Genomic DNA, 24,897 nt, shown 5'->3' on the forward strand with positions numbered 1-24,897 from the left:
TCGTTTTGCTGTGTCATTTTTTTTGTATCAAATTACCTAGTGGGGTCCCACAGACCTGGCCTTGAGTCCTGGCCCTGGCAGGTCAGCAGCCATGTCACACTGCCCCTAGCCCGTTTTCATATCTCTAAACTGAGAATGAATGACCAAAGCCATGATGGTCCTCAGCCCTTCTTCTCACTCTTACAAGGATCCTAGTTGCTCTATAATTCTACAATCACCCTTGACCTGGGGGGCTTCCCTGGTGGGTCAGATGGTAAAGAATCTTCCTGGAATGCAGGAGACTGTGATTCGATCTCTGGTCAGGAAGATCCCCTGGAGAAAGAAATGGCAAGTATTCTTGCCTGGAGAATCCTAAGAACAGAGGAGCCTGGTGGGTTACAGTCCATGGGGTCAGAAAGAGTTGGACATAACTGAGCGATTAACACTTTCACTTGACTTAGGGTGGCCTGAGTTTATTTTAGTTGGATTGGAATGGCTCTACTGAAACTTTGGGGGCTGGGTAGTCTGCCAAGGGAGACATTCGTGAGCCCTTGGACTTGGTGGCCAGCCCACCCCGGACTGGTCAGGTAGTGGGTGGGAACGCATGTCCTCTGCCCGCCTTCAGGGCACTGTGGTTCATGTCCTGTGTGTCCTTCCCCGCTCCCATCCTCCCCAGGCTGGACCTGTACCGAGCCTCAGGGAAATTCGAGCTGCTCGATAGAATTCTTCCCAAACTCCGGGCCACCAACCACAAAGTGCTGCTGTTCTGTCAGATGACCTCCCTCATGACCATCATGGAAGACTATTTTGCATATCGTGGCTTTAAATACCTCAGGCTCGATGGTGAGTGTGGCCGGGGAGAGAGATGTGTTTGAAAGGGCTTTATTATCCACTGCTGCCAGAGCTTCTGGTGGATTTGCCCTTCCCCATGAGGCAGGGCAAGGCCCAGAGACACCAGGCCTAGTGTTGGGAGTGGATATAGTGGCATGCTCAGTGACACAGGCTTGTGGGACTGGGAGGGGTCCTGGGAGTATCGTGCTGGTCTCCTGAACATGAGGCTTAAAGTTCTTGCACCGTAATGCTGGGTCCAGTGGCTAATGTATATCCCATAGACTAATTTTAGTGGGAAGTGACAGAAACTCATATCCTGTGGGCATAGGGAAGAAAGCTTATGACTCATAACTGAACTTTAAGGGCAAGCTTGATTCAGGCACAGCTGGATCCAGGTACCCAGATGGTGTTAGAGGAGCTTTTCTGGGGCTCTCGGCTCCTTTATCCTCCACATTGGCTTCCTTGTCAATCATCTGTTCCAGGCTTTTCTTCCACCCACAGAAATAGGAGTGTCCCCAACACTGGGCAGACTCAGTGTCCGCAACAGAGAAGCAATTTGTCTTTTCCCCCAGGGGTCTGGGGTGAGCTTTCATTTGACTGCTGTGAGCGATATGCACCCCTTCTCCACTGCCCTGGTGTCTCTGGGGCTGAAATCAGACCTATCCATGCCAGAACCACAAGCACCGGGAGAAGCAGGAAGGGGCAGGATGGAGGGATCCAGATGTTGCAGGGGTGATGGGGCATATCCATTGGGAACCACACTGGCCTGTGACCGTCAGAAGCCTGGCTCCTGCCTTGTTGCCAGCATAAAGGAGTCCTGGGGAGGGGGGCTGAGCACAGTGCTGGCTGTGTGCAGGATTCTTGATCCGACATGTGTCGGATCTAGAGGGAGCCCCCCGCTCTCCGTAAGGTAGAGTGAATGGGGCCCTCAAGAAGAAACGGACTTGGGGAAACTTCCCTGGTGGTCCAGTGGCTAAGACTTCACCTTACAATGCAGGGTGTGCAGGTTCAATCCCTGGTCGGAAGCTAAGATTCCCATGTACCTTGGGACCTCCAGAACTGAACATAAAACAGAAGCAGTACTGTAACAAATTCAGTGAGGACTTTTAAAAAATTAATTCACATCAAAAAATAACATTTGAAAAAGACTTGAGACCCACTGGGGTAAACAGTTAAGAAGCGTAGGGTAGACCACATTTCTGCAAGACTTTGTCTAAGCTTGTACAAGCTGCATCCATGGTTGGAGACCCCAAACCTCTCTGCCCCTGCTGTGTGTTTCTCCGTGCCTCTCATAGTACTGTGGATTTTCAGACCGTTAACTTGTGGTTGCTGGGTGGACCTGTCCGTCAGAATCGGCCCTCCCCACTCCCTCCCAGAACATTTGCTGCATCTCTGTCTTGTCTTCTTTCAACTGTTCTTAGAATTCCATCCAGGGTAACCCTTACAAACACAGCCTTCGTCAGGTGATCACGTGTCCTGAGTCTGAAAGCTGCGTCCGTGCCAAGGCCCGTGTGGCCAGACAACGCCACCCCAGCCTTTGCCCTTCCCTCAGTGCGCTGGCCTCTGTAGGGTCTGAGCTTTCACAATGGTGGCACCGTCCCACCCCCTGGTGGGCAGGCCGAGAGCATGTTCCCTCCCACCCGAGTATCTGTCCACTTGCCCCCCACCCCCTTTTTCTCTCCATGACGTGAGTCCTCTGTGTAAGTGAGGACTTCTGTTTGCTGGACCATGGTTGCGTCTCTGGCATTTCATGTGGTCACTGCCACATGGGCGGAAACTCTGGGAAAGAAAACCCTGGTGGTCCAGTGGTTAGGATTCTATGTTTCTACTGCTGGAGGCATGGGTTCAGTCCCTGGTCGGGGAACTAAGATCCCACAGGCCTCTCTGCCCGCCGCCCCCCAGAAGGAATGGCAAAGGGTTGGGGAGCTCGGTGACATGGGGAGTGGAACCTTCTGCTGTCCGAGTGCTGAGAGTGAGGGTGCAGCCGGGGGTACTGGAGCAGCCCCTTGACCCGACCCTGCCCCAGCTGTGCCCGAGGCCTCAGCCCCTCCTAGGAGCCAGGGCAGCCCAGGCGCCATGGACCTTGGGGCTCTATGCTGTTCATCCAGATGTGTTGGCGAGTGGCTAGAAGCAGCACCAAAAATGACACTTGGTTTCACCAGAGGCACCTTTGCTTTGAGTTGATAGGAGCCTGAGGAGCTTAGATGCCCCTCTGAGGATCATGCCCTGGGCCCTCACATTCGAGTTGCTGTGACTTCATGAAGCGACGAGCCATCCTGCCCAGAGAGAGACATACCACCATTGTACAGTCCAGTGTGCTTGCCTGTATAGACGATTCCCTTTGTGAATGGAGAAAACCCACCACAGGGGCATGGAGGCAGGCTCCAGCCTCTGACCAGTCGCTCGTTACCCGTAGCAGCACCGCGTGTCAACCCAGAGGCCCCTCGTGGGTTCGGAGAGGCGCATTGAAACAGCGCTGCTGCAGCGCCTCCCACCGCCCCCGGACAGCTGGTTCCAGCAGTGCTCAGGGGGCAGCCAGTTGCCCGGGTGTCTGCTGGCTATCAGCCCTGTGCCCCAGTGCCTGCCCGTCTAGTGCCTGCAGCAGCCCCAGTTCACGTGGGGGGCTCGTTTTCTTCTCCTGGGGCGGGCAGACTGGCGGTCAGTGGTGTCACCCTAGATCCGAGCTACTCGTCAGTCAGAGTCCGCAGCCATTGGTTGGATGGTGGTGGGTGTGGTCGCCGCCCCCCCCCCCCCCCCCCCCCCCCGATGCAGGTGTCCGTCTGTGTCTCCTCCCTCGGTCGCCCTGCTAACCCTGGTCTACCCACGCGGCAGGAACCACGAAAGCGGAGGACCGGGGGATGCTGCTGAAAACCTTCAACGAGCCCGGCTCCGAGTACTTCATCTTCCTGCTCAGCACCCGGGCCGGGGGCCTGGGTCTGAACCTCCAGTCGGCTGACACTGTGATCATATTTGACAGTGACTGGAACCCCCACCAGGTAACAGCGCGCACGCCCTGGCAGTGACCGTGCCCCCTGGTGTGAGTGTGCAGTGGCCTCCTGCCCTTTTCCTAGAGCCCTGGCCGCACCTGGAGAGAGGTGCAGAGGGAAGTTTCTCAAAACCAAATTAGTTCTTTGCTCTGATTATGAAAAAAATACGTGTTCCACCATTATTTAAAAATTTTTTTCTGAAAATTCCCTGGCTGTTCAGTGGTTAGGACTCCACGCTTCCACTGCTTGAGGTCCTGGGTTCAGTCCTTGGTCTGGGGACCGGGCTCTCATAAGCTGCGTGGCACCATCCAAAAGAAGGCGGAAAGAAACAATCCTGGTGTCACATAGATGTGCAGAGAAAATGGAAAATGCCCCAGTCATGTGGGCTGGACCCAGTGAGGGTCCCTGTTAGTCAGGGGGTCCTTCCTGGCCGTGGCCTGGTCCAGCTCTCACGCTGGCCTCCTCACTGGGGTGCCTTTGTGTGTTCCTTGCACTGCTCCCCTGATGTCTCGTCCGCACGCCTGCATGGGGCTCCATGCCCGTAGTTCTTTCAAACGCAAATACCAGTAACTGAAAGTAACAAACGGAAATGTGCGTTTTTTCCCTTCCCCGCCACTTCCACTCTACACTGAGCACACGCCAGCCTCCATTTCTGCACGCACAGATGCTCTGGCTTTGGCGTGAACATGGAGTGTTGCAGCACGTGTCTCTTCCTGCCACCGGCTGGTGTGTTCACATATCCGTGCAAGTGCACCAAGCCTCACCCTAGCACATCCTCAGTGGCCAGCCTTCCTGGTGTATGGCGGCCCCAGGCCTTTTAACTCAAACCCCAGTTGGCAGGTGTCCATGTTTTCTGTTTCTCTGCCTGACCACTGTCCTCTCGTGGAGCCCTGCTGTCCCTCTCTCTTGGAGCACTGGCCAGGCCCAGGCCGAGCGAGAGGTGGGGTATCTCAGCCCAGAGGCCTGTCCCTGTCCTATTTTTTGCTTCTGCCAGAGTGGCCTCCACCAGGGTGCCCAGCTCTCACTCCTGTTGACGGTGTGAGTGAGCCCTTCCCCACACCCAGTGGCTCTGGTTATCAGTGTGGGAACCATAGCCCGTTTGCCAGCGAACGTCTGGGGTGATCACTGCAATCAGCCTGGGTTGGAGTGGTTCTCACTCGGACTTCCATGACTGGCCTGTTTGCTAAGAGGTGGTGGGGGTGTGCTTCCCGCATCAGCAGGCAGCTGGGGGAGAGACCTCTGTGGAGCCTCTCCTCCTCCACACTGGGAGGCATTGGGGGTCATGAGACACGTGGCAGACTAGGGGTGTACCATCAGGGGCCAGTCCTCTCTGCCAGGAGTCATGCAGGCTGAGCCAGGGGGCTGAGCCCCGGGGCTGCGACACAGCTGTCCCAACAGGTGGGATGCAGATTTCCAGGTCAGCTCCACACGGACCCAGACCCAGGATTCCGTATGTGCCCCCCGGCTCTGCTCTGGGCTCACGAGGTGACAGATCGTGTTGGCCCCATGCCTCCCACTCTCCCGGCGTTTGCTCCACACCAGGCACAGGGCATCCGTTGCCCGTTGGCCCCTCACGCACACAGAAACCACGAGAGGGGTTGGTGTTAGCAGTGGCTCCCAAGGCTAGACGGGCGGGACCTGGGCCCGGGGTGGCCTGGCAAGGAAGCAGCAGGGCCCCCAGTCAATGCAGGCATTGACCTGGTGTGGTGCACAGCTTTGGCGTCATTCTGTGAACAGTGCTGTCGGTGATGCGGCCCCACCCAGGGGGCCTAGTCACACAGCAGTGGGCCCCTGTGCAACTGTGACGGGAGCTGCTCAAGAATATAACCCCTCAGGCGGCATTTTAAAACCACGCTTTCTTCCCGAGTATTTGCCAAGTTCCAGTTAAGGTAGAAAGTGACGCTTTTGCAGGATCTCAGGGTGAAGTCCCCTTGGTGCAGGCTCCAGGTCTCGTTCCTGAAGTTTCCTGGTTATGCAGCTGCCGGCCAGGCGAGCGCTTGTGTGTCTCCCAGCAGCATGCAGTGTCCCGACTCCCCCTTAAACATCTGGGGCTGATGGCATCTCCCCCCACCCCTACCCCCAGGACCTGCAGGCGCAGGACCGTGCCCACCGCATTGGGCAGCAGAACGAGGTGCGGGTGCTCCGCCTGTGCACGGTCAACAGCGTGGAGGAGAAGATCCTGGCCGCGGCCAAGTACAAGCTCAATGTGGACCAGAAGGTGATCCAGGCCGGCATGTTTGACCAGAAGTCCTCCAGCCATGAGCGGCGTGCCTTTCTGCAGGCCATCCTGGAGCACGAGGAGCAGGACGAGGTGAGCGCAGCACTGGCCCCGACCCCCTCCCCAGCGTGAGTGGTGGACGCATGAGCGGCTTTCGTTTTTGTTTTTTTTTTTACCTTTTTTTGCACTTTTTCTTTTTCTTTTTTTTTTTTTTGCATCCCTTTGGAGTAAAGGGAGTGTGGGCTGAAAGGAAAGACGATGAGTATACTTGCTTTTTCTTTGAAGTGGTTTTTTTTTTTATTATTATTATTATTAAAAAAAAAAAAAAAACAACTGCTGGTGAAAGACGCCGGATTGATAGCCCTGGAGACTGAAGTCCTCTATCTATCCACAGAGCAGACACTGCAGCACGGGCAGCGGCAGTGCCAGCTTCGCCCACACTGCCCCTCCGCCAGCGGGCGTCAACCCCGACTCGGAGGAGCCACCTCTAAAGGTGAGCGGGGTAGTTCAGTCTCCACGCCCATTCAATCCTCGGCTTCTCGGCTGAGATGGCCAGCAGAGGGCCCTGACCCCACGGAGCGTGCGTGTGCGTGTGCGTGTGTGCCTCATCGCTGCCGCGTGGGTCCCCATCCACCGCAGCCGGACCAGGGACCGCCAGCTCCTCTCCCACGGACTGCCGCCGCTCGCCTCCGAGCCCGGCCGCCGCCGCCGCCCACCCCGGCCCCCCCGCAGCCAGACTAAACATGTGACGTCTTGTAGGAAGAAGACGAGGTGCCTGACGACGAGACGGTGAACCAGATGATAGCCCGGCACGAGGAGGAGTTCGACCTGTTCATGGTGAGCACCGTGGGCACTGACTTTCCCACCTGAACGGACTGTGGAGCGTGGGGCTCACGCGCCCTCCCTGCCAACACCCAGCAGACCGAGGGGCTCAATGACACCGGCGTCCCAGCACTACTGGAGCCGGGGCAACCCTCCGAGTGGCCTGCAGACGACACCTAACTGACCCCTCTTTGTCCTGTGGTCTCCTAAACGTGTCGTAGGGATGGAAGTATATCTGAGCACACCGTCCTGCTGGTGCCTATTGTCCTTGAGGCTCTTTCCCTTTCAGAGGGCATCACCCTGTCCCGGGCCGAGGGACTGAATTGGGCCTCGGTCTCGGATGTCCCTTGCCCTCCGTGGGTGTGGAATCCAAGGCGCCCTTGGCCTCAGCGGGCCTGTGCCTCCCACTGTGGCTGTCCATGGAACTGCCATCCTATTTCAGCCCCGCTTCCGTCACCTCCGCGTCCTTCCCAGTTCTCTCTGCCCCACAGCAGAGTCCCAGCCAGGGTCTGACTTGAGAGCTCGGCCAATTTGGCTGCTGCAAAACCCCACTCCCGTGTAACTGGGTCCCCAGGCAGGGTGCCCTGTGTGTGCCTGCCGGCCATCCCTGAGCTAATGCTTCCCTGGCCCCACACCCCACAGCGCATGGACCTGGACCGCCGGCGTGAGGAGGCCCGCAACCCCAAGCGGAAGCCACGGCTCATGGAGGAGGATGAGCTCCCCTCGTGGATCATCAAGGACGACGCCGAGGTGGAGCGGCTGACCTGTGAGGAGGAGGAGGAGAAGATGTTCGGCCGCGGCTCGCGTCACCGCAAGGAGGTGGACTACAGTGACTCGCTGACTGAGAAGCAGTGGCTCAAGGTACATGCCAGAGAGGGCCGCGAGGGGCTCAGGCGCACGGCGTGGCCGCCGGGCGGGGCCTACATGCAAACCCCCGGCAGCGCCTCTAGCTGCTCTCAGTACGGACGACGAAGACCCTTCACATGTGGGCTCAGGTTCACTCAGTTCCTCCTTTTGAACCATGGCAGGCACACTCGTGAGGCTTCTGAGCCGCTCGAACCCAGTGCTGGGTGGAGCTGGCCTTTCATGTGTCAGGTTAAAGGAAACTTTTGGTGACCTCTGCAGGGGGCTGGCCAGAGGACCCAGGGCTAGAGTAGGGATGTCACATCTCCCTGTGAGATCGTTGGGAGTGCTAATGGGGTCAGGTGGCCCTGATGTGAGCGCATCACCCCTGGGAGCTGCAAGGGAGGAGGGAGTGGGCGCCCCCCGCCCCCCCAGCCCAGGACCCAGCACCAAGGTCAGCATCTTGGTTACTGTGGCACATCAGACCCCACCCCCACCCCAGAGCTCTGAGTGTAGAGGTGACGACTGAGAGTCCAGCCTTCAAATTGTTGTCCCTGAAACAATGCTCGCAGAGGGCAGGTGGCGGCTTTTGGCTACGCCCTGCTGGTTGCTACACCCTGGAATGAGCAGTTGCACCCCAGGCCTCTGATCACACACCCCGGGGTTCCCCTCGATTAACTGTGGTCATGACACTTCCTCAGCCGTGAGGCCAGGTGGCCCTGATCCTCTCCTGAGACCTCAGAACACCCGAGATTTGCAAGCTCACGCACTGAGCTATGCACCAGAGGGAGCTATTGAAGCATGCCAGGCAAGAAGCCTACAAAACTCAGGCAAATGGGGTGTCCTGTCTCCAGCCCTCAGCTTGGGGCTCTGACGTCAGCCCAGCCGTAGACCTTATAGCTCCCATGGGACGTCTGCCAGCCCTGCATTGCTAAGGCAGTGGGGGCCCTTGAAAAGGGCTTCCCAGGTGGCTCAGTGGCAAAGAATCCCTCTTCAATGCAGGCGACACAGGTTAGATTCCTGGGTCGGAAAGATCCCCTGGTGGAGGAAATGGTAACTCACTCCTGTATTCTTCCCTGGAAAATCACATGGACAGAGGAGCCTGGAGGGCGACAGTTCATGGGGTTATAAAGCATCGGACATGACTGAACACGCATGCACACCTTTTAAAAGAAAAATCCACCCACTTGTATATAATAATAATTTGCACACATTTCTTCCTCTACCTTTTTTGAGGAACAACTTACATACCATGGAATTCACCCACTTAAGATGCATAATCCAGTGATTTTTGGTATGTTCACAGAGTTGTGACACTGTCACCACAAATGAAGTCTAGACCTTTCTCCCCTCAAAGAAACTCTTTCCTCTTTAGCTGTCTTCCCATCCCTTTAGATTCTCTAAATAACTTTCTGTCAATAGTAATTTTGACTATTTAGGACATTTTCCATCTGTAAAATCATGGAATACATGAACCTTTGATGTCAGGCTTCTTTCACTTAGGAAAATGATGTTTTCCAGGTTCATTTAGATTCTAGCACACATCAAGAGTTCATTCTTTTTATGGCTGAAGGATATACCATTATGTGGTATATAGTACAACGTTTGTGTATCCAGTCATCAGTGGATAGATATTGGGGTTGTTTCTGTTTTTCGGCTGTTATGAATGATACACTGTGGACATTTGTGTATACAAATATTGTGGACACAGGTTTTGATTTCTCTGGGGTGGATGCCAAGGAGTGGATCAAATGGTCATTCTCTATTTAACCTTTGAAGGGACAAAAACTCTTTTCCAAAGTGGGTGAATCATTTTACATTCCTACCAGCAACACAGGAGGATTTCAGTTTCTCCACATCCTCACTGATACTTTTATTTTTGGCTTTGGCTGTTCCAGGCGGCATGTAGGATCTTAGTTCCCTGACTGGGGATCAAACCAGCACTCCTTGCATTTGAAGCTCAGAGTCTTTACTGCTGGACTGCCAGGGAGGTCCTGTTTGCCTTTTTGATTCCAGCCATTCTAGTGGGTGTGCAGTGGTATCTGTGGTTTAGAATTGCATTTCCAGGGGGGCTCACGGTGTCAAGCCCCTTTTCATGTGCTTGTTGGCCACTTGTAGATCTTCTTTAAAAGCCTCTTATCAGGCATATGATATTCAAATATTTTCTCCTGTTCTGTGGGATGGTTTTGGTATTTGTTTTTCACTGTCTTGACTGTGTCCTCTGTAGCACAGGAATTTAAATTCTGATGAAGTCAAATTTGTTTTTTGGCCTTGGTATCATGTCTGAGAGTCAGTCCATTGCCACATTGAAGGTCACAGAGTTTTACCTCTGTGTTTTCTTTCAAGCCTTTTAGAGTTTGAGCTCTTACACTTAGGTCCATGATCCTTTCTGAGTTAACTTTTGCCTTTGGCATGGGGTCAGGGTCCAGATCCATGCTTTTGCATGTGGCCTCTCGTCATCTCAGCACCATTGTTGGAAAGACTATTCTTTCCCGTTGGATAACATCCTTTTTTTTCAGTAGTTTATAGTCAGTAAAATTTGCATTAATAGAGAGATTTACCCAAAACAGCACTCCTCGGTCTTAGGTTGGATGTGGAATTGGCACCGCTTCTCTGGCAGCCGCTGTGGCCCTGTGTGTACCCAGACCCTTCAGAATGTGCCTGCTTCTTTCCCTGCTGCGCTGACCGACATGTCTTGGGTGTAGAACCAGAGGCTCCAGTTTTGGACTCCAGAGCCTCCTATAATAATGACCATGGATGCAGTGACTTTAACACAGCAGGAATTCAACTTCTCACAGTTCCGCAGGCTGGAAGTCTGAAATCTAGGCGTCAGCAGGGCTGTGTTCTGTCTCAAGTCTCCTTCCTTGCCTCTTCCAGCTTGCGGTGGCCCCAGCATTCCTTGGCTTGTGACCGCATCTCTCAAGTCTCTGCTTCCGTCTTCACATGGATGCCCCCAGAGTCTCTTTGTATGACCTTTTCTGTCTCCTTGAGTCTGGTCCACCCTAACAGAGGATGGTCTCATCTCAATCCTTAAGTTATTATGTGTGCATAGATCCTGTTATTCCATAAGATGCCACTCTGAGGTTCCAGGTAGATACAGATTAGAGGGGACACGCTTCAGCCCACTGCGTGCCCTCCTGCCCACTCTGTGCCCCCCCGTGCTACTCCTTTAGCCTGGATACCTCCTCCCACTGCCCCCCGCCCTCAGATCTGACGTGCCCCACTCTGGGAAGCACTTCCCACCCCCGACAAGGACACATCAACTACCGCACCCTCAGAGCTCCACTCACCCTCCCCATGGCACTCTGCACACTTGTCACCGTGTTTGGGGGGGAGTGTGACTGTCTCCCCTCCACAGGGGGCGGTGGTCAGTGCCTGGCCCCCACCTGCTCACAGTTGCAGCGAGTCACTGAGATGAGTACCCAGTGCCTCCTTTGGCTCCAGGCCCCCCTCCCATTTCTGATTCCAAGCTCCCCTGGACACCTGGCTTCCTCTCACTGGGTGTTCATGTTAGTTATTACCTTTGAGAATTCATGAGTCGGAACTATTTTAAAATGGACATTCACGTTCACGTCCTTCAACTCAGCAGTTTCACTTCCAGGAAGCTTATCGGAAAGACAGACAGATGTCTGGTCATGGCATTACTTAAAAACAGCCCACCCCCTCACCCCATCCCACCCCAACTTGGAAAGAACCTAAATTGCCCGAGAGCAGAAGTTCCATTAAGGCCCGCTGTGCGAGGAAATACTTAATAGGCATTAAAAATTGTGTTGCTGGAAAAAAAAAAAAAAAAAGTGTTGCTGAAAAATGAGAGGAAATTATTATCTAGGACAACTTAGTGAGCAAAACGATGGGTCATGGTGTGGTCTGGGGCTCTGTCCCACTGCCGCCTCAGTTGTACACAGACAGGTGGATGGTGGTGGTGACCCCACTGTGGGAATGTCCCTGATACCACCGAACTGCACGCTTGACAGTGTTTGAAGCGTTTGATTCTGTGGGATGTGGGTCTTAGCACAATTGTTTAACAACATGGCAGGTCTGGGGCACAGTGTTGACCAGGTCACCTCCTGGTGGAGGGCTGACAGGAGCCCACTCTTTGCGGCTCTGCACCATGAGACTGTGACTCTTCAACTTGTCACAAACGCTGTATGTCCGTGAAGGATGGGGTTGGGGAGGCAGAGCTGTCCCCCACTGGGCCCCCAGGTCTGTGCGCGGCCTCTGCTTGTCGACCTCGGTGCTGGCTGTCCTATTTTTACCACTATTGACCCTGAAGGCCATCGAGGAGGGCACGCTGGAGGAGATCGAAGAGGAGGTCCGGCAGAAGAAATCGTCACGGAAGCGCAAGCGAGACAGCGACGCCGGCCCCTCCACCCCGACCACCAGCACCCGCAGCCGTGATAAGGACGACGAGAGCAAAAAGCAGAAGAAGCGCGGGCGGCCACCTGCTGAGAAGCTCTCCCCTAACCCACCCAACCTCACCAAGAAGATGAAGAAGATCGTGGATGCCGTGATCAAGTACAAGGACAGGTAAGTGGGGGCTCCGGGGGGGCCCTGTGAGGTCTCTGCCCTCGTGGGACATGACGTTCACGTCCTGGAAGAGGGGAGACAGTGTCAGCCTGATGGAGGGCAGGGAGGTGACCTTTGAGAGGAGCCCTGAGGAGGGCAGGTCTGGAGCCAGTGCTCCAGGAGGGGCCCCACAGTGGGGTGAGTGAAGGACAAGGGTGTCTGCTGTGATGGAGGCCGATCACGTGGCCAGTGGACCGTGGTGAGGAGGCTCCTGTGGCTGGAGCAGAGAGCCAGGGGTCTCCTTTAGACACCTGCCCCCGCCCTCGCTGCCCTCTTCCCGCCTGCTATCGTCTCCCTGGGTCATCGCAGGTCAGGCGCTTGTTGAGAAGACATAGACCAGGGTCCCTGCCCTCAGAGAGATACCAAAGAGGAGACCGTGTGCTTTCTGCGTCAGTGAGGGTCCTGAGTGGATCAGGAGCTCTCCTTAAGAAAAACAGGGACTTCCTGGTGGTCCAGCGGTTAATGCTCTGTGCTACCCTGCAGGGGACACGGGTTTGATCCCTGGTCAGGGAACTAAGATCCCACATACTATGTGGTGTGGGCTAGTGAAAAAGACGAAAAAAGCAGAATAAGAAAATGATGGCTCTCTCACAGCCCTCCCAGGAGATGTGTGCATGTCCTGCCCACCTAGGGCAGGTTGAGTGCAGGTGGGGCAGCCAGGGTCATCCTTCAGACCCCCAGTGTCTATTCTGCTTCCTGCTACATCCAGGTCAGTAAGACTGTCCCCATGGCAGGAAGGTTTTGCAACTTGAATTTATAGTAATGCTTAGCAGTTAATCACAAGCAAAATAGGAGGGGAATTAAGTCAAGATGTGTCAAGGTGTGAGCCCAGGGGGCATCCCTTGGAGAAACTGTTAGCGTGAATTTTGGGGTGAGTAGTGACTGTCATAGAACCCAAATAAAGGATGCAAATTGTGCTAAGAATTTTCTGTCATTAGAAGAGAAACAAAGGATGAAGTGGAGAAGAGGCAGATTCAAGTTCAACTGCTGGGCCTAAAAATGTAATCTGTGTCATTGTTGAGAACAAAACATCAAACTCATTTGGAGACTTCACCTCTGAGGCAAATTCCACAAAGAAGAAGAAATGTAGACCAACAATTATTCAAAATATGGAATGGAGAAAAATCCAATGAAAATGACAGACCCTGGTGTTTTCTTCCTAATAATATTCTTCCGAAAGAACCTCATTAGAACCGAGAAAACAAAGACCCTTGGAGGTCAGTGGGGAACGATGGGTTTTTCTGAACGTCATGCAGATTGCTGGCATATCCAGACAGAGAAGATGAACCTTGACTCCTCCCTTCCCTGCACACATGTATTAATTTTTAATGGATGATAGACAAATGTGATGTAAATGAGCTGCATTTCAGTAAAGGTTGTTTTGTTTTTTTTTTTAAATGTGAAAAGAGCAACATGGGAGAAAACCTTCATGGCCTGGCAGGAGGCTAGACTTCTTCAGGAGGTCAGAAGCTACTAGCAACAGAAGACTCTTCAGTGAGACTTCACTAAAATTAAAAACATCTGTTCATCAGAAGACACCCTCTTAACAGATGGTGATAATTGTTACAGACTGGGAAAGGAAAATCAGATTTTATAACAGGCAAAAAGGGACTTCCATGATGGTCTGGAGGTTAAGACCTTGCGCTCACTCCCAATGCAGGGAGCACAGGTTTGATCATAGGTGGGGAAACTAAGATTCCACCTGCCATATGGAGTGACCCTAAATAAATAAATAAAAATAAAATGGGCAGGAGCTTCCTGGTGGTCTAATGGTCAAGAATCTGCCTGCCAGTGCACGGGACATGGATTGGATCCCTGGTCCATAAGATCCCACATGCCATGGGGCAGCTAAGCCAGTGTGCCCCAGCTACCAATCCTGCAGTATCGAGCCTGTGCTCTGCAACAAGAGAAGCCACCACAGTGAGAAGCCTCAGCACCAACTAGAGAGTAGAGAAAACCTGCAATTGGAGAAGCCCATGCACAGTAATGAAGACCCAGCACAGCCAGAAATTTAAAAATAAATGGGCAAAAAGTGTGAACAGACACCTCCCAGAAGAGGGATGCCTTGATGACCAATCAGCATGTGAAAAGGTCTGATCACTGCACGGAAGTCATGACAAGGAAACGTACAAGTGGATGGGAGTGACGTGCTCCCTCACGTGCCCCAGAACGGTGTCACCAAGAACGTGGAGCCCCAGGACCTCACACACTGCTCATGAGCGCACCAGGCTCTGGGCATTGTCTCCCAGAGCTGGGCTCACTGACTGCACTTCTGACATGGCCACTCCAGTCCTAGTGCTGGGCACACACGCCCACCAGAAGACACCCACAGGTGCGTCCACAGCAGCTCTGATCACAACTGGCCTAAAGGAAACATCCCAGCATCCACCCCCAGGAGAACATGTCCATGGTGGCCTAATGGAAGAGCAGAATTCTGCCAACCACAGAAACAGCCAGATGTCAGCTCCCTGGAAGAATCTTACAGATGCTTTGTTGAGGGAGAGAAGGCAACCACTGGCAATTACAAGCTGTACGCTTCCAATTATAGGAAGTTCAGAAGTCAGTCACGGTGAGGGTGTGGGTCAGTGGTTACTTCCAGTGGGGGGACTTGACAGGGAAGAGGCACTGAGGACCCTCTGGGACTTTGGAATCTGGGTTTGCACTTGAAAACCTTCACCAGGAGTACACCTCAGATGTACATATTTCCCCATAGCAGGCTACATCTCGGTTAAAAAAAAAACAGGGCTTCCCTGGTGGTCCACTGGCTAAGTGAACCAGTGCGGTAGGCCAGGTTCCATGCCTGGTCAGAGAACTAGATCCCACATGCCGCAACTAAGAGTTGATGTTGCACAATTAAAGACCCCGCCTGGGGCAACTAAGACTGGGGAACCAAACAAAGCAATAAATAGACACTTGGAACCAGCATCCTATTGATAAGACCTTGGATATTTTCAAACTAAAGATAAAATATGTCAGGTATCAGTCCACTTTCTGCTTTCCTGTGACTTAGAGAAAAATCTATCTGAGCATCGTGTATAGCCATACGGACACAAGAGAAAGTGGCTCCCCCAGCTGCTGCAAACCACAATTCTCCCGGCCTGTGTGAAACGGTGGTAAACCAGTCTGGCATGGTGCAGGGAACCCTTGTCAAGGCTGGCCTTCTTTATGACACAGAGATCCTGTTAGGGATTCTGCCATCCAGCCCGCCGAGAGACCCAGCTGCAATCACAGAGCTGAGCTCCCAGCCCTGTCATACCCACCCAGTGATGCCTCCATTGAGGGTTGGACATGTGGCTGACGTTTAACCTCATGTCCCCCTGGAATAGACAGCCACACTGGATTGGGCATGCTTGCTAAATCGCTTCAGTTGTGTCCTACTCTGTGTGACCCCATGGACTGCAGCCGCCAGGCTCCTCTGTTCGTGGGATTTTGCAGGCGAGAACACTGGAGTGGATTGCCATTTCCTTCTCCAACACTAGACTGGGAGCTCTCCGTTAAGCTGGGGGAACTGCAGAGCAGTTAGGAGAAGGACAGCGAATAAGACCATTCCAGGAAGTCCCCCCGCACTCCAGCTTTGAGATGAGTTTGGTTCTTGAGTGGAGCTGGGCCTTCCAAACTTGCTGGTTTGCTGGTGGCTGCGCAGGAAGAGATCAGAGGAGGCACACAAATGCAGGAAAATTGTAACATCATCCTGGTTGAAATGCTACTTCGTGGCAAATGCTTTCAGAGATGATATGTGGGAACAAGTTGACATTTCTGATGTTCTCAGCAGACACTTTGAAATCCGGGGGAAAACCACGGTGTGGTTCATGCAGCTGTAGGATTAGGCCCCACCCTGTCTCTTCTGACCACAGCTGCAGAGTCCAGGGTCTCCAAGTCCACCCTCAGACTCGATGATTCCCTGGAAGGACTCTCAGAACACTCTGAAAGCTCGTGTGCTCACAGCGGTCGATTTTTACAGTGAAAGGACACAGGTTAGAACCAGCCGAGGGGAGAGGCATAGGGAGCTGTGGGCAGCACCACCTTTGCTGGCAACATTACAGGAAGATGCATACAGAGCGTTACCAGCCTGCAAGCCTTGTTGTCTAGGAGCTCAGTCACACAGACATGACCGACCACCCACTTGGCTGCCTCTCCAGCTCCTCTATGGTTGGGCTGATGCCGTGTGACCCCACACTTCTGCGTAGAGTCACATTCTTAGACTCTGTGCTCAAGGTTCGCAATTAAAGAAAGTCGTCCCCACCACCCCCACCCCCCGGCCCCGGGCAGGACATTCAAGGGCCGAGAGATGACCTCCCAGCAGCTGAGGACAAAGGCCAGACCTTTCTTTGGGCCAGGTTAAAATCTCTGTAACGCACCTGTCACCTACCTGGAAGGTTCTGAGGGACTGACCACTGCGCCACACCAAGGAGAATAGACATAGAAAGAAATCGGAGGCAGCCTAAAGCACTTTTTTGTCTCAGACTTCCAACCACTCCTTCCCAGAAGGATAAGTGAAACTTTGGGCTTAAAGATTCCATTTCCTTTCCAGAACCCTGTGATTAGCTAAACACTGTACTTGAGTTAAACGTGGATCTGAAGGAGAGACTGTTAACAGCTTGGTTCTTCCTGGCTGCCGCAGAACGGACACCAGACATTGTCAGCAGCTCACTTCCTTGGGGGGAACCTGCCTTGCTGAGCCTGGGTCATGGGGCTGCTGTTCCTGCCCCTGGTGATCATGGAGGCTTGATGCAGTCACTCCAGAGAGAAGTGGCTGGGCCTGCCCTGGGCTGCCACTGATCAGCACACCACTCCAAAGTTTGCTTTCGAGTGTTGATCTCAAGATCGCCCCACAGTTATGTCCAAATACCCTTGCAGTCATGGTTGCTTGCACCTTCGAATATATACCCTTGTCTGCATGCAGGTAATGTCCTGATTTGGAACCTTTTGCTCCCTTCATGTGTGTTCAGACTTCGGGCTGCCACACCCACCCTTCCCAAGCTCTCTGCCACCCATCCGTGTGCCCTGCGAGTAGCATGCCCTGGAGTTGTACGGCTTCTGACATTGGCATGTGCAGCTTCTGGCATTGGCAGCTGCAACCCCCTGCTATGTCAGGATGAAAATGCACATCCTAGGACTTCCCTGGTGGTCCGGTGGCTAAGACTGTGCTCCCAGTGCAGAGGGCCTGGGTTCAATACATGGTCAGGGAACTAGATCCCACATGCTGCAAGTAAGAGTTCACATTGCCACAACTGAAGATCCTGAGTGCCGCGACTAAGGCCTGGAGCAGCCAAATAAATGAATAAGTAAGTAAATATATATTTTAAGTGATTAAGATGGTAAATTTAAAAGAAAGAAAATGCATGTCCTGCTATGTGTCCACAGTGGGAAAATGCTTGAAGAAGGGGAGCCCTGGAGGCCAAGCCTGCATGCAGGGCCTCTCAGGGTACCTCCTTCTTGGTGCTTGGAAACCTGAAAACTACACAGAGGAACCATCTGTTAAATAGCCGTGAATGAAACCAGAATTAATTAAGTTGGAAATAGGGATTTCCACTTTAAAATCTAAACACGCAAGTAAGTTAGGCTCTGGGGTCTGGCCAGGGACGTGTGTGGTGCCAGCTGCTGTCTTCTCCCCCAATGCTTCGCAGGGAGGCAGCTGCTGGTGGCCAGAACATTTGGGCACTGTCTCCAGATGCCAGTCAGCGGTCATGTGTCCCAGGGCACATCCCGTGGCGCCTTTGGGACGGCTTCAGAGAAGTGCATCTTCTAGATGGCCCTTCTACAGGGATCAGCCACCTTAGGACCCCATAGAACCCGCTCTGTGCCCAACTGGCTGGGGTGTAGAGCTAGACTGTTAGCAGCTCCAGGGCAGAGTGGTGGCTGCTGTAAAATCTGCGTTGGACAGTGGAGGCATGTCGGCCCCAGGTGTCCCGAATTTGCTCATGGAGCCGAGGTTGTGCAAGAGAACATCTTTGGTTTTAGGAGATTCTCAGAAGTTATTCTCAGAGGGTTCAGAAAGCTGGTGATATGTACAGGTGCCCAGGCTAAGCCTCCCAGAGCTGAGCTCCACTGGGTGGGCCCTCTGGGTCACGTTCTCCTGTCTTCTTACCAAGGACCCTGTAAAAATTGTAGGGGTCCATAGATCTGGGGTACATACAAGATCGAAGGCTTCCCTGGTGGCTCAGTGGTTAAGAATCTGCCTGCTAATGCAGGAGTCACGGGTTTGATTGCTGGTTCGGGAAGTTCCCACATCCCACTTGAGTAACTAAACCTGCTCACCATGACTGCTGACCCTGTGTTCTAGAGCCCATATGCTGCAGCTACTGAAGCCTGCGCACCCTAGGGCCCATGCTCCACAACAAGAGCAGCCACCGCAATGAGAAGCCCAAGCCCCGCAACTGGAGAGCAGCCCCTGCTTGCCACAACTAGGGAAAAGCCTGCACAGCCACAAAGACCCAGCATAGCCAAAAATAAGTAAAATCATTTTTTTAAAAAAAGCACCAGAGTCCCCCATGTGTGATGAAGGGCCCCACTGCATGCACCGTGGCAGCTTCACCTGGGCCTGGGGGCCACTGCCCAGACCCTCTTGGCATTCGCCCTCTGCCCTTGCAGGCACACTGCGCAGCTTGATTAGAATCAAAAAGCAGATGGCTCTCCAGGGGAAAGGTTGTGCCTTGGTTTGTAAGAAAAACCAGCGCAGAGTCACAAGGCCTGGGCAGGTTGTTGAGCTGAAACATTCTCTAGGAGAGGACGGCCCAATTGGCTCCAGTCCCCTCAGCATGGGCCTCTGGGGAGAAGACTGGGTGGCAATGGGCGGATTTGGAGCCCTTTCCGGAGCAGGCAGGGAGGCCTCAGGCTTCTCCTGCCTCAGCCTGTGGCAGTCCAGACTGGCCCTCCGTCAGGAGCCCGAGCTTTGGAATGGGTCCTCCAGGGGCAGGAGGCAGGCCTCTACCTGCAGGGCCAGGTCTAAGGTCAGCGTCATCTGCCTGGCACCCCGTCTCCAGCCTGGCATGGGAGGCGCCCGGGTGAGATGTTGTGAGAAAGAGTGCTGATTGCTATCATCCAACCCCAGGCCAGTCTGAGTGTGGGCACGGGCTGGCTGTTAGTCAAGTGGGGCTCCAGACTACAAGAAGATTTACTTGGGTGGCCTTGTTGAGCCAGATTGAGGTTCTGAGCCTGCCACAGACTTTGCTGGAAGAAGTTCCAGCTGCCCAGTTTGTCAGGCCAGTTCCACCCCCGGGCTTCTCTCTCTGGTGGTAATTGCCGTGGTCAAGACAGAGCATGCCAAAGACAACAACAAAAAGATAGGGATTCAGTTCTAACGGTCTTTGTGGCTCATGTGCTTAGTCTTATCTAGCTCTTTGCAACCCTGTGGACCATAGCCTGCCATGCTAAGACTCCGTGCTCCCAATCCTGGGAACCCAGGTTCGATCCCTGGTCAGATAACTAGATTCCACGTGCCGCAACTGAGACACCTGGAGTAGATGGCACACCTGAGAGGTGGCCTGCGCTATGATCTGCCTTCTGCCACTTGCCGTGTGGCCCTGGGTCTGGTGTCTCTTCTCCAGCAGAAGGGTTTCATTCAAGCTAAGTGGTTTCAAATCCAGCATAACGGAGTGCTGGTCAGGTTTTCTTTAAAATGAGATTTGGATTTCATTGTTGAACTGTATTAAGAAACACGAGCCTCAGGGACTTCACTGACGGTCCAGTGGTTAAAAGACTTCCTCTTCCAATACAGGGGGTGTTGGTTTGATACCAGGTTGGGGAGCTAAGATCCCACATGCCTCTAGGCCAAAAAACCAAAACATAAAAACAGGAGCAATATTGTAACAAATTCAATAAAGACTTTTAAAATGGTCCACATGAAAAAAATATCTTTAGGGCTTCCCTGGTGGCCCAGTGGTGAAGAATCTGCCTGCCAATTCAGGGGACACTTTGAACCCTGATCTGGGAAGATCTCGCTTGCAATGGAGCAGCTAAGCCTGTGCGCCACTACTACTGAACCCGTGCTCTGCTACAAGAGAACCATCGCAATGAGAAGCCCACGCACCCCAGTGAAGAGGAAGTCATCACAACAAGAGAAAAGCTCACACAGCAGTGAAGGCCCAGCACAGCCAAAATAAAATTATTTTTAAAAAGAGACATAACGCCAAATGTAATGTGACCCGTGACTTCAAAAAATATTTTAAAAAGTAAAAAAAAAAAAGCATAAGCCATCAGTCATGTCTTTGGCCCTCATAAAGCAGTGGTTTCACTAGAGATGTTCGTTCATTAGATGCTTATTAATCAGCAACTTCACCTGCAGCCAGTCCAGCCCACCTCAGCGGGAGGGTCCTGTCATAAGGTCCCTCCTCCCCCTCCTCTGTTGGGGGAGTGTGTTGAGAGTGCAGCGCAGATGGCCTAGAGACCTTTCCTATTGGCAGGTTCCTTGGTGAGTATCATCTCCTTTCACTTGTACATGAGGCTGGATTTTTCCTACACCACACAGCCATAAATCTGACATTACGATTGATCTCATAGCAGTGGATGTCCGGCAGGTGGAGGCGTTTAGTAAATACCTATAAATGGAACTGCCGTAAACATTTCACTTTCCTGATTCTCGAAATATCCTTGACTTTGTAATGGGTCAAAAATTGAACCTAGAAAGTAATTTTGTTCTAACATCTTTTGTAAAAAATAAGGATACACGGTTTTGGTGGGATTTTTAAACATTTGTTTATTTGGCTGCATCGGGTCTTAATTGCAGCACATGGAATCCTCATTACAGCTTGCAGGTTCTTCATTGTGGCTTGGGGGCTTCTCTAGCAGCAAAGCACGTTGAGCTTGTGGTCTGTCGTGGCGTGTGAGCTTCGTTGCCCCACAACTTGTGGGATCTTAGTTCCTCAACCAAGGATCAAGTCCAAGTCTGCTTGTCATGGAAGGTGAATTTTTTTTTTTTTTTCTTTAGCATCCAAAATCTTTTTAGTAACAAGGTAGACTCTCGGGTTAGTTTTTGTAGCCATGGCTGGCTCGTCGGCCTCTGGCACGCTCGAACTTCTGGCCCTTGGAGCAGATGTAGGGTTTGGTGTGGTTATGCGGGGTTCCTGAGGCCTTGCTGAAATGCCTGTACACCTCTCGGCCCTTGCGAGGACCCGAGAGGAGGACGGTGCCGCAGCCCTTGGGGGAGGCCAGGGCCAACTGGTCGAAGGTGAGGATCTTGCCCCAGGCCTTGAGGATGCGACTCCGGGCACGGCTGCTTACTTGCAGAGCACACACCTTTAGTTTGCCCACCTCCTGGACACGAACATCATCAGTTACAGTTCCCACGACCACAGCTGTTTTGCCTTCCCGGCTAGGAAGTTTCATCTTCTGAAGCATCCGGGAAAGGGAGAGCGGTGGCCGGTTGGTGTGGCTCATGAACAGTCTCTTTAGGACAACCTGATTGAAGGTGGAGTTGGTTCGTGTGGCCAGGAACCCGTACAGCTTGACCAACAGCCTCAGGTAAATGTCCTGGCTTTTGGGCTCCTTGCATTGAACCTTTCAGTCCTGTTACGGTGGATGTCAACTCCCATGATGGCGCCTCCTCCTTAGCCAGGTCCGGAAAGAGCAGAAGATGAATTCTTAACCACTGAAACATCAGAGTAGTCCCTGGACTAATTGCTTTTTAATATGTTTCATTATTTTTATTTTCAGGTTGCATGTATGATGTGCATGCATATATCTTGAGATGCTATATCAGATAAATGTTCTGCTGCTAGATCAGGTCTTAATATCCTGAGCTGCGCCTACCTGGGGCTTCCCTGGTGGCTCAGATGATTTTAAAAAATCCACTTGCAGTACAGGAGACCTGGGTTCGATCCCTGGGTCAGGAAGATCCCCTGGAGGAGGGCATGGCAACCCACTCCAGCATTCTTGCCTGGAGAATGCCCATGGATCGAGGAGCCTAGCGGGCTACCATCCTTGGCGTCACAGACAGAACTGAGCGGCTCAGCACGGCTGCTCCTATCTGGGACTCTTACTGATAGATTTCACTGCCTGGGAGTCAAGAGAGAACACGGCCCGGGGCAAGAAGATGTCATCCAGAGGTGTCTAGGAAGGTCTGCGCTCTAGGAACGCACAGTGGTGCCGAGGGACAGGGTGGGGCAAGTAGCAGGATCTGTCTGGAGCACCATCTTCAGTTGACTGCTTCTGCCTGCCTGAGGCTCTCGGTGCTCAAGAAAAGAGTGCTGCTGTGATCCATTTGCACTGTCTGCCCTTGTCAGAGGATGAGGAATGGAAGGCACCAAGCTGTATGTTATCATCCCCAGTACATTCCTGTTATTTTTAGGATTCATACCAGGGCTCAACAAACCAAATCAGCAGAAATGAGAAATGAGCCAGATCTTGTATGTATATAGTCTGAATTAAGAATTTTTTCTTAGATGAGTTTCGGAGAATCAAAAGAATACTATTTTGGGACTTCGCTGGCGGTTCACTGGTCAGGACTTGGAGCTTCCACTTTAGGAGGTCTGAGTTTGATCCCTGATCAGGGAACTAAGATCCTGCAGTCTGTGTGGTGAGGCCTTGAAAAGAAGATGACAACTATTTCATGGTATGAAATTACGTGAAAATCAAATTTTGTATAAATGAGGACACCTGGATAGCATATTAAAACCTAGACTACGTATTAAAAAGCAGAGACATCCACTTTGCCAGCAAAGGTCCGTATAGTCAAAGCTGTGGTTTTTCCAGTAGTCATGTATGGATGTTAGAGTTGGGCCATAAAGAAGGCTGAGCGCTGAAGAATTGATGCTTTTGAACTGTGCTGTTGGAGAAGACTCTTGGGAGTCCCTTGGACTGCAAGGAGATCAAGTCAGTCAATCCTAAAGGAAATCAGCCCTGAATATTCATTGGAAGGACTGATGCTGAAGCTGAAGCTCCAATCCTTTGGCCGCCTAATGCAAAGAGCTGACTTACTGGAAGAGACCCTGATGCTGGGAAGGACTGAGGGTAAGAGGAGAAGGAGGCAACAGAGGATGAGATGGTTGGATGGCATCATCAACTCAATGGACATGAATTTGAGCAAACTCTGGGAGACAGTGGAGGACAGAGGAGCCTGGCGTGCTACAGTCCATGGAGTTGCAAAGAGCTAAACATGACTTAGCAGCTTATGAACAACACAAATGAGGATCACGGCCAGACTCCCTTTGCCTACATATTCTGTGTGGCCACTTCAGTGCAACAGTGGCAGTTGCTTCATTGTGACAGAGGTGATATGGCACACACAGCCTGTAACATTTACACTAGCTGTTCACAGATGAAGTTTGCTGACCCTTGATTTAGAACAGTGTGTGGGAAAGGATGGGAGAGACCCCTGACTTGGCCAAGGAGACCTGTGCTCAAGTCCTGCCTGCCCCCAGTTCCCAGTGTCTGGGCCAGCTCTCATAACCTCTGGTTTCTCCATCTGTTTGAATGGCATATCCAATGGATGATCTCTTAGATACTGAGAGTCTTTTTTTTTTAAGAGTTTTGTTTGTTTGTTTTTACTGCTTGGGGCCTTCGTTGCCATGTGCAGACTTTTCTCTAGTTGCAGTGAGCGGAGCTACTTACCAGCTGCAGCGCCCAGGCTTTAGAGCTCGGGCCCAGTAGTTGTGGTGCACAGGCTTTGCTGCCCCTTGGCATGTGGGATCTTCCCAGACTAGGGATAAAACCTGTCCCCTGCATTGGGAGGCTCATTGGACCACTAGGGAAGTCCTCTGATTCTTTATTTCTCCTTCATGTGTTGTAGGTTTTTTTAAATGTTTAGTTATTTATTTGACTGTACCGGATCTTAGTTGGGGCCTGTGGGATCTTAGTCCCCTGACCAAGTGCCCTGAACCTTGGCCCCCTTCATTGGCAGCATGGAGTCATAGCCACTGGAACACAAGGGAAGTCCCCTACATGTTGTAATTTTGTTTCAAGAACACATCAAGGGATGTGTCATTTAGACTTTGGGGGTCCTCCCCACCATGCGGTCAGACTTGTTGCAACAAACCTCATTCAGTAGGAAAGGACCACTGGGCGGGGTTGAGGCTCCCGGCAAGGCCCTGGCCACTCAGCCCCTCTGTGTCGTGTCCCGTTGTGATGGGGACAGGACAGTGACTGAGGGAGAAGATCCCTGCTGTGGGAGCTCACATCTAGAGGCAGGAGATGAATTTCATTGTCGTATGTAACAGCGGCCGCTGTTGCTGCCAAAGCAGGTGACAGGCCAGGCTGGGGGCATGAGGGCCGTGGTGGGCGGGTCCATTCTTTGTGTCTGAAGTGGAGTCATGGGAGGATCCTGACAGCCTCGGGATTCTCCCAGGCTCCTTCACTCCCCTCCCCTCCGCTACTAGGCAGCCGGTTACAGGGCAGGGCCAGAGATGGAGTTCCAAGCAGCTCTGCCTGCAGAAACTTCTTTAGAGCCAGTCCTCACAGCAGCATGCTTTCTGGGCAGTGGGGTTCCTGATGTTGCTGCCAGGGCCCTTCCTGGAACAGGTTGCTTTGAATGACCATGCAGGGGCAGGGCAGTGGGGCATCCTTGCTCAGAGACGGCCCTGCTGAAACCTGAGTGTGCACCCTGCTCCGTGACCCTAGGACTTTCACCCTGAGCCATTTCTTCATTTAAAAAATGTATATTGAGCACCTATTGTGTACCAAACTTTATTCCTGGTGCAAAAGATAGAGCAGCAAATA

The 24,897-nt window shown here is 52.6% G+C and overlaps 1 protein-coding gene and 1 pseudogene across 10 annotated transcripts in view; one reads left to right on the forward strand and one right to left on the reverse strand.

The window, feature by feature from the left end:
- The window catches only part of SMARCA4 (SWI/SNF related, matrix associated, actin dependent regulator of chromatin, subfamily a, member 4), an 89,786-nt gene that overhangs the window by 56,708 nt on the left and 8,181 nt on the right, over window positions 1-24,897 (forward strand). For 5 of the 10 annotated variants that reach the window (XM_065917794.1, XM_065917798.1, XM_065917797.1 and 2 more), the window contains exons 24-30: window positions 656-822; window positions 3,643-3,806; window positions 5,881-6,108; window positions 6,410-6,508; window positions 6,775-6,852; window positions 7,480-7,697; window positions 11,944-12,207. In XM_065917794.1, coding sequence (XP_065773866.1) covers window positions 656-822; window positions 3,643-3,806; window positions 5,881-6,108; window positions 6,410-6,508; window positions 6,775-6,852; window positions 7,480-7,697; window positions 11,944-12,207 — 1,218 coding nt within the window. Of the gene's footprint in view, window positions 1-655; window positions 823-3,642; window positions 3,807-5,880; window positions 6,109-6,409; window positions 6,509-6,774; window positions 6,853-7,479; window positions 7,699-11,943; window positions 12,208-24,897 lie in introns of all 10 variants that reach the window. The other 5 variants (XM_065917803.1, XM_065917804.1, XM_065917801.1 and 2 more) reach the window with 3 other exon arrangements.
- On the reverse strand, window positions 21,182-21,776 carry LOC136155746 (large ribosomal subunit protein eL18 pseudogene; annotated as a pseudogene).

Source organism: Muntiacus reevesi, chromosome 1 (genome assembly GCF_963930625.1).
Source record: "Muntiacus reevesi chromosome 1, mMunRee1.1, whole genome shotgun sequence".
NCBI lineage: Eukaryota > Metazoa > Chordata > Mammalia > Artiodactyla > Cervidae > Muntiacus > Muntiacus reevesi.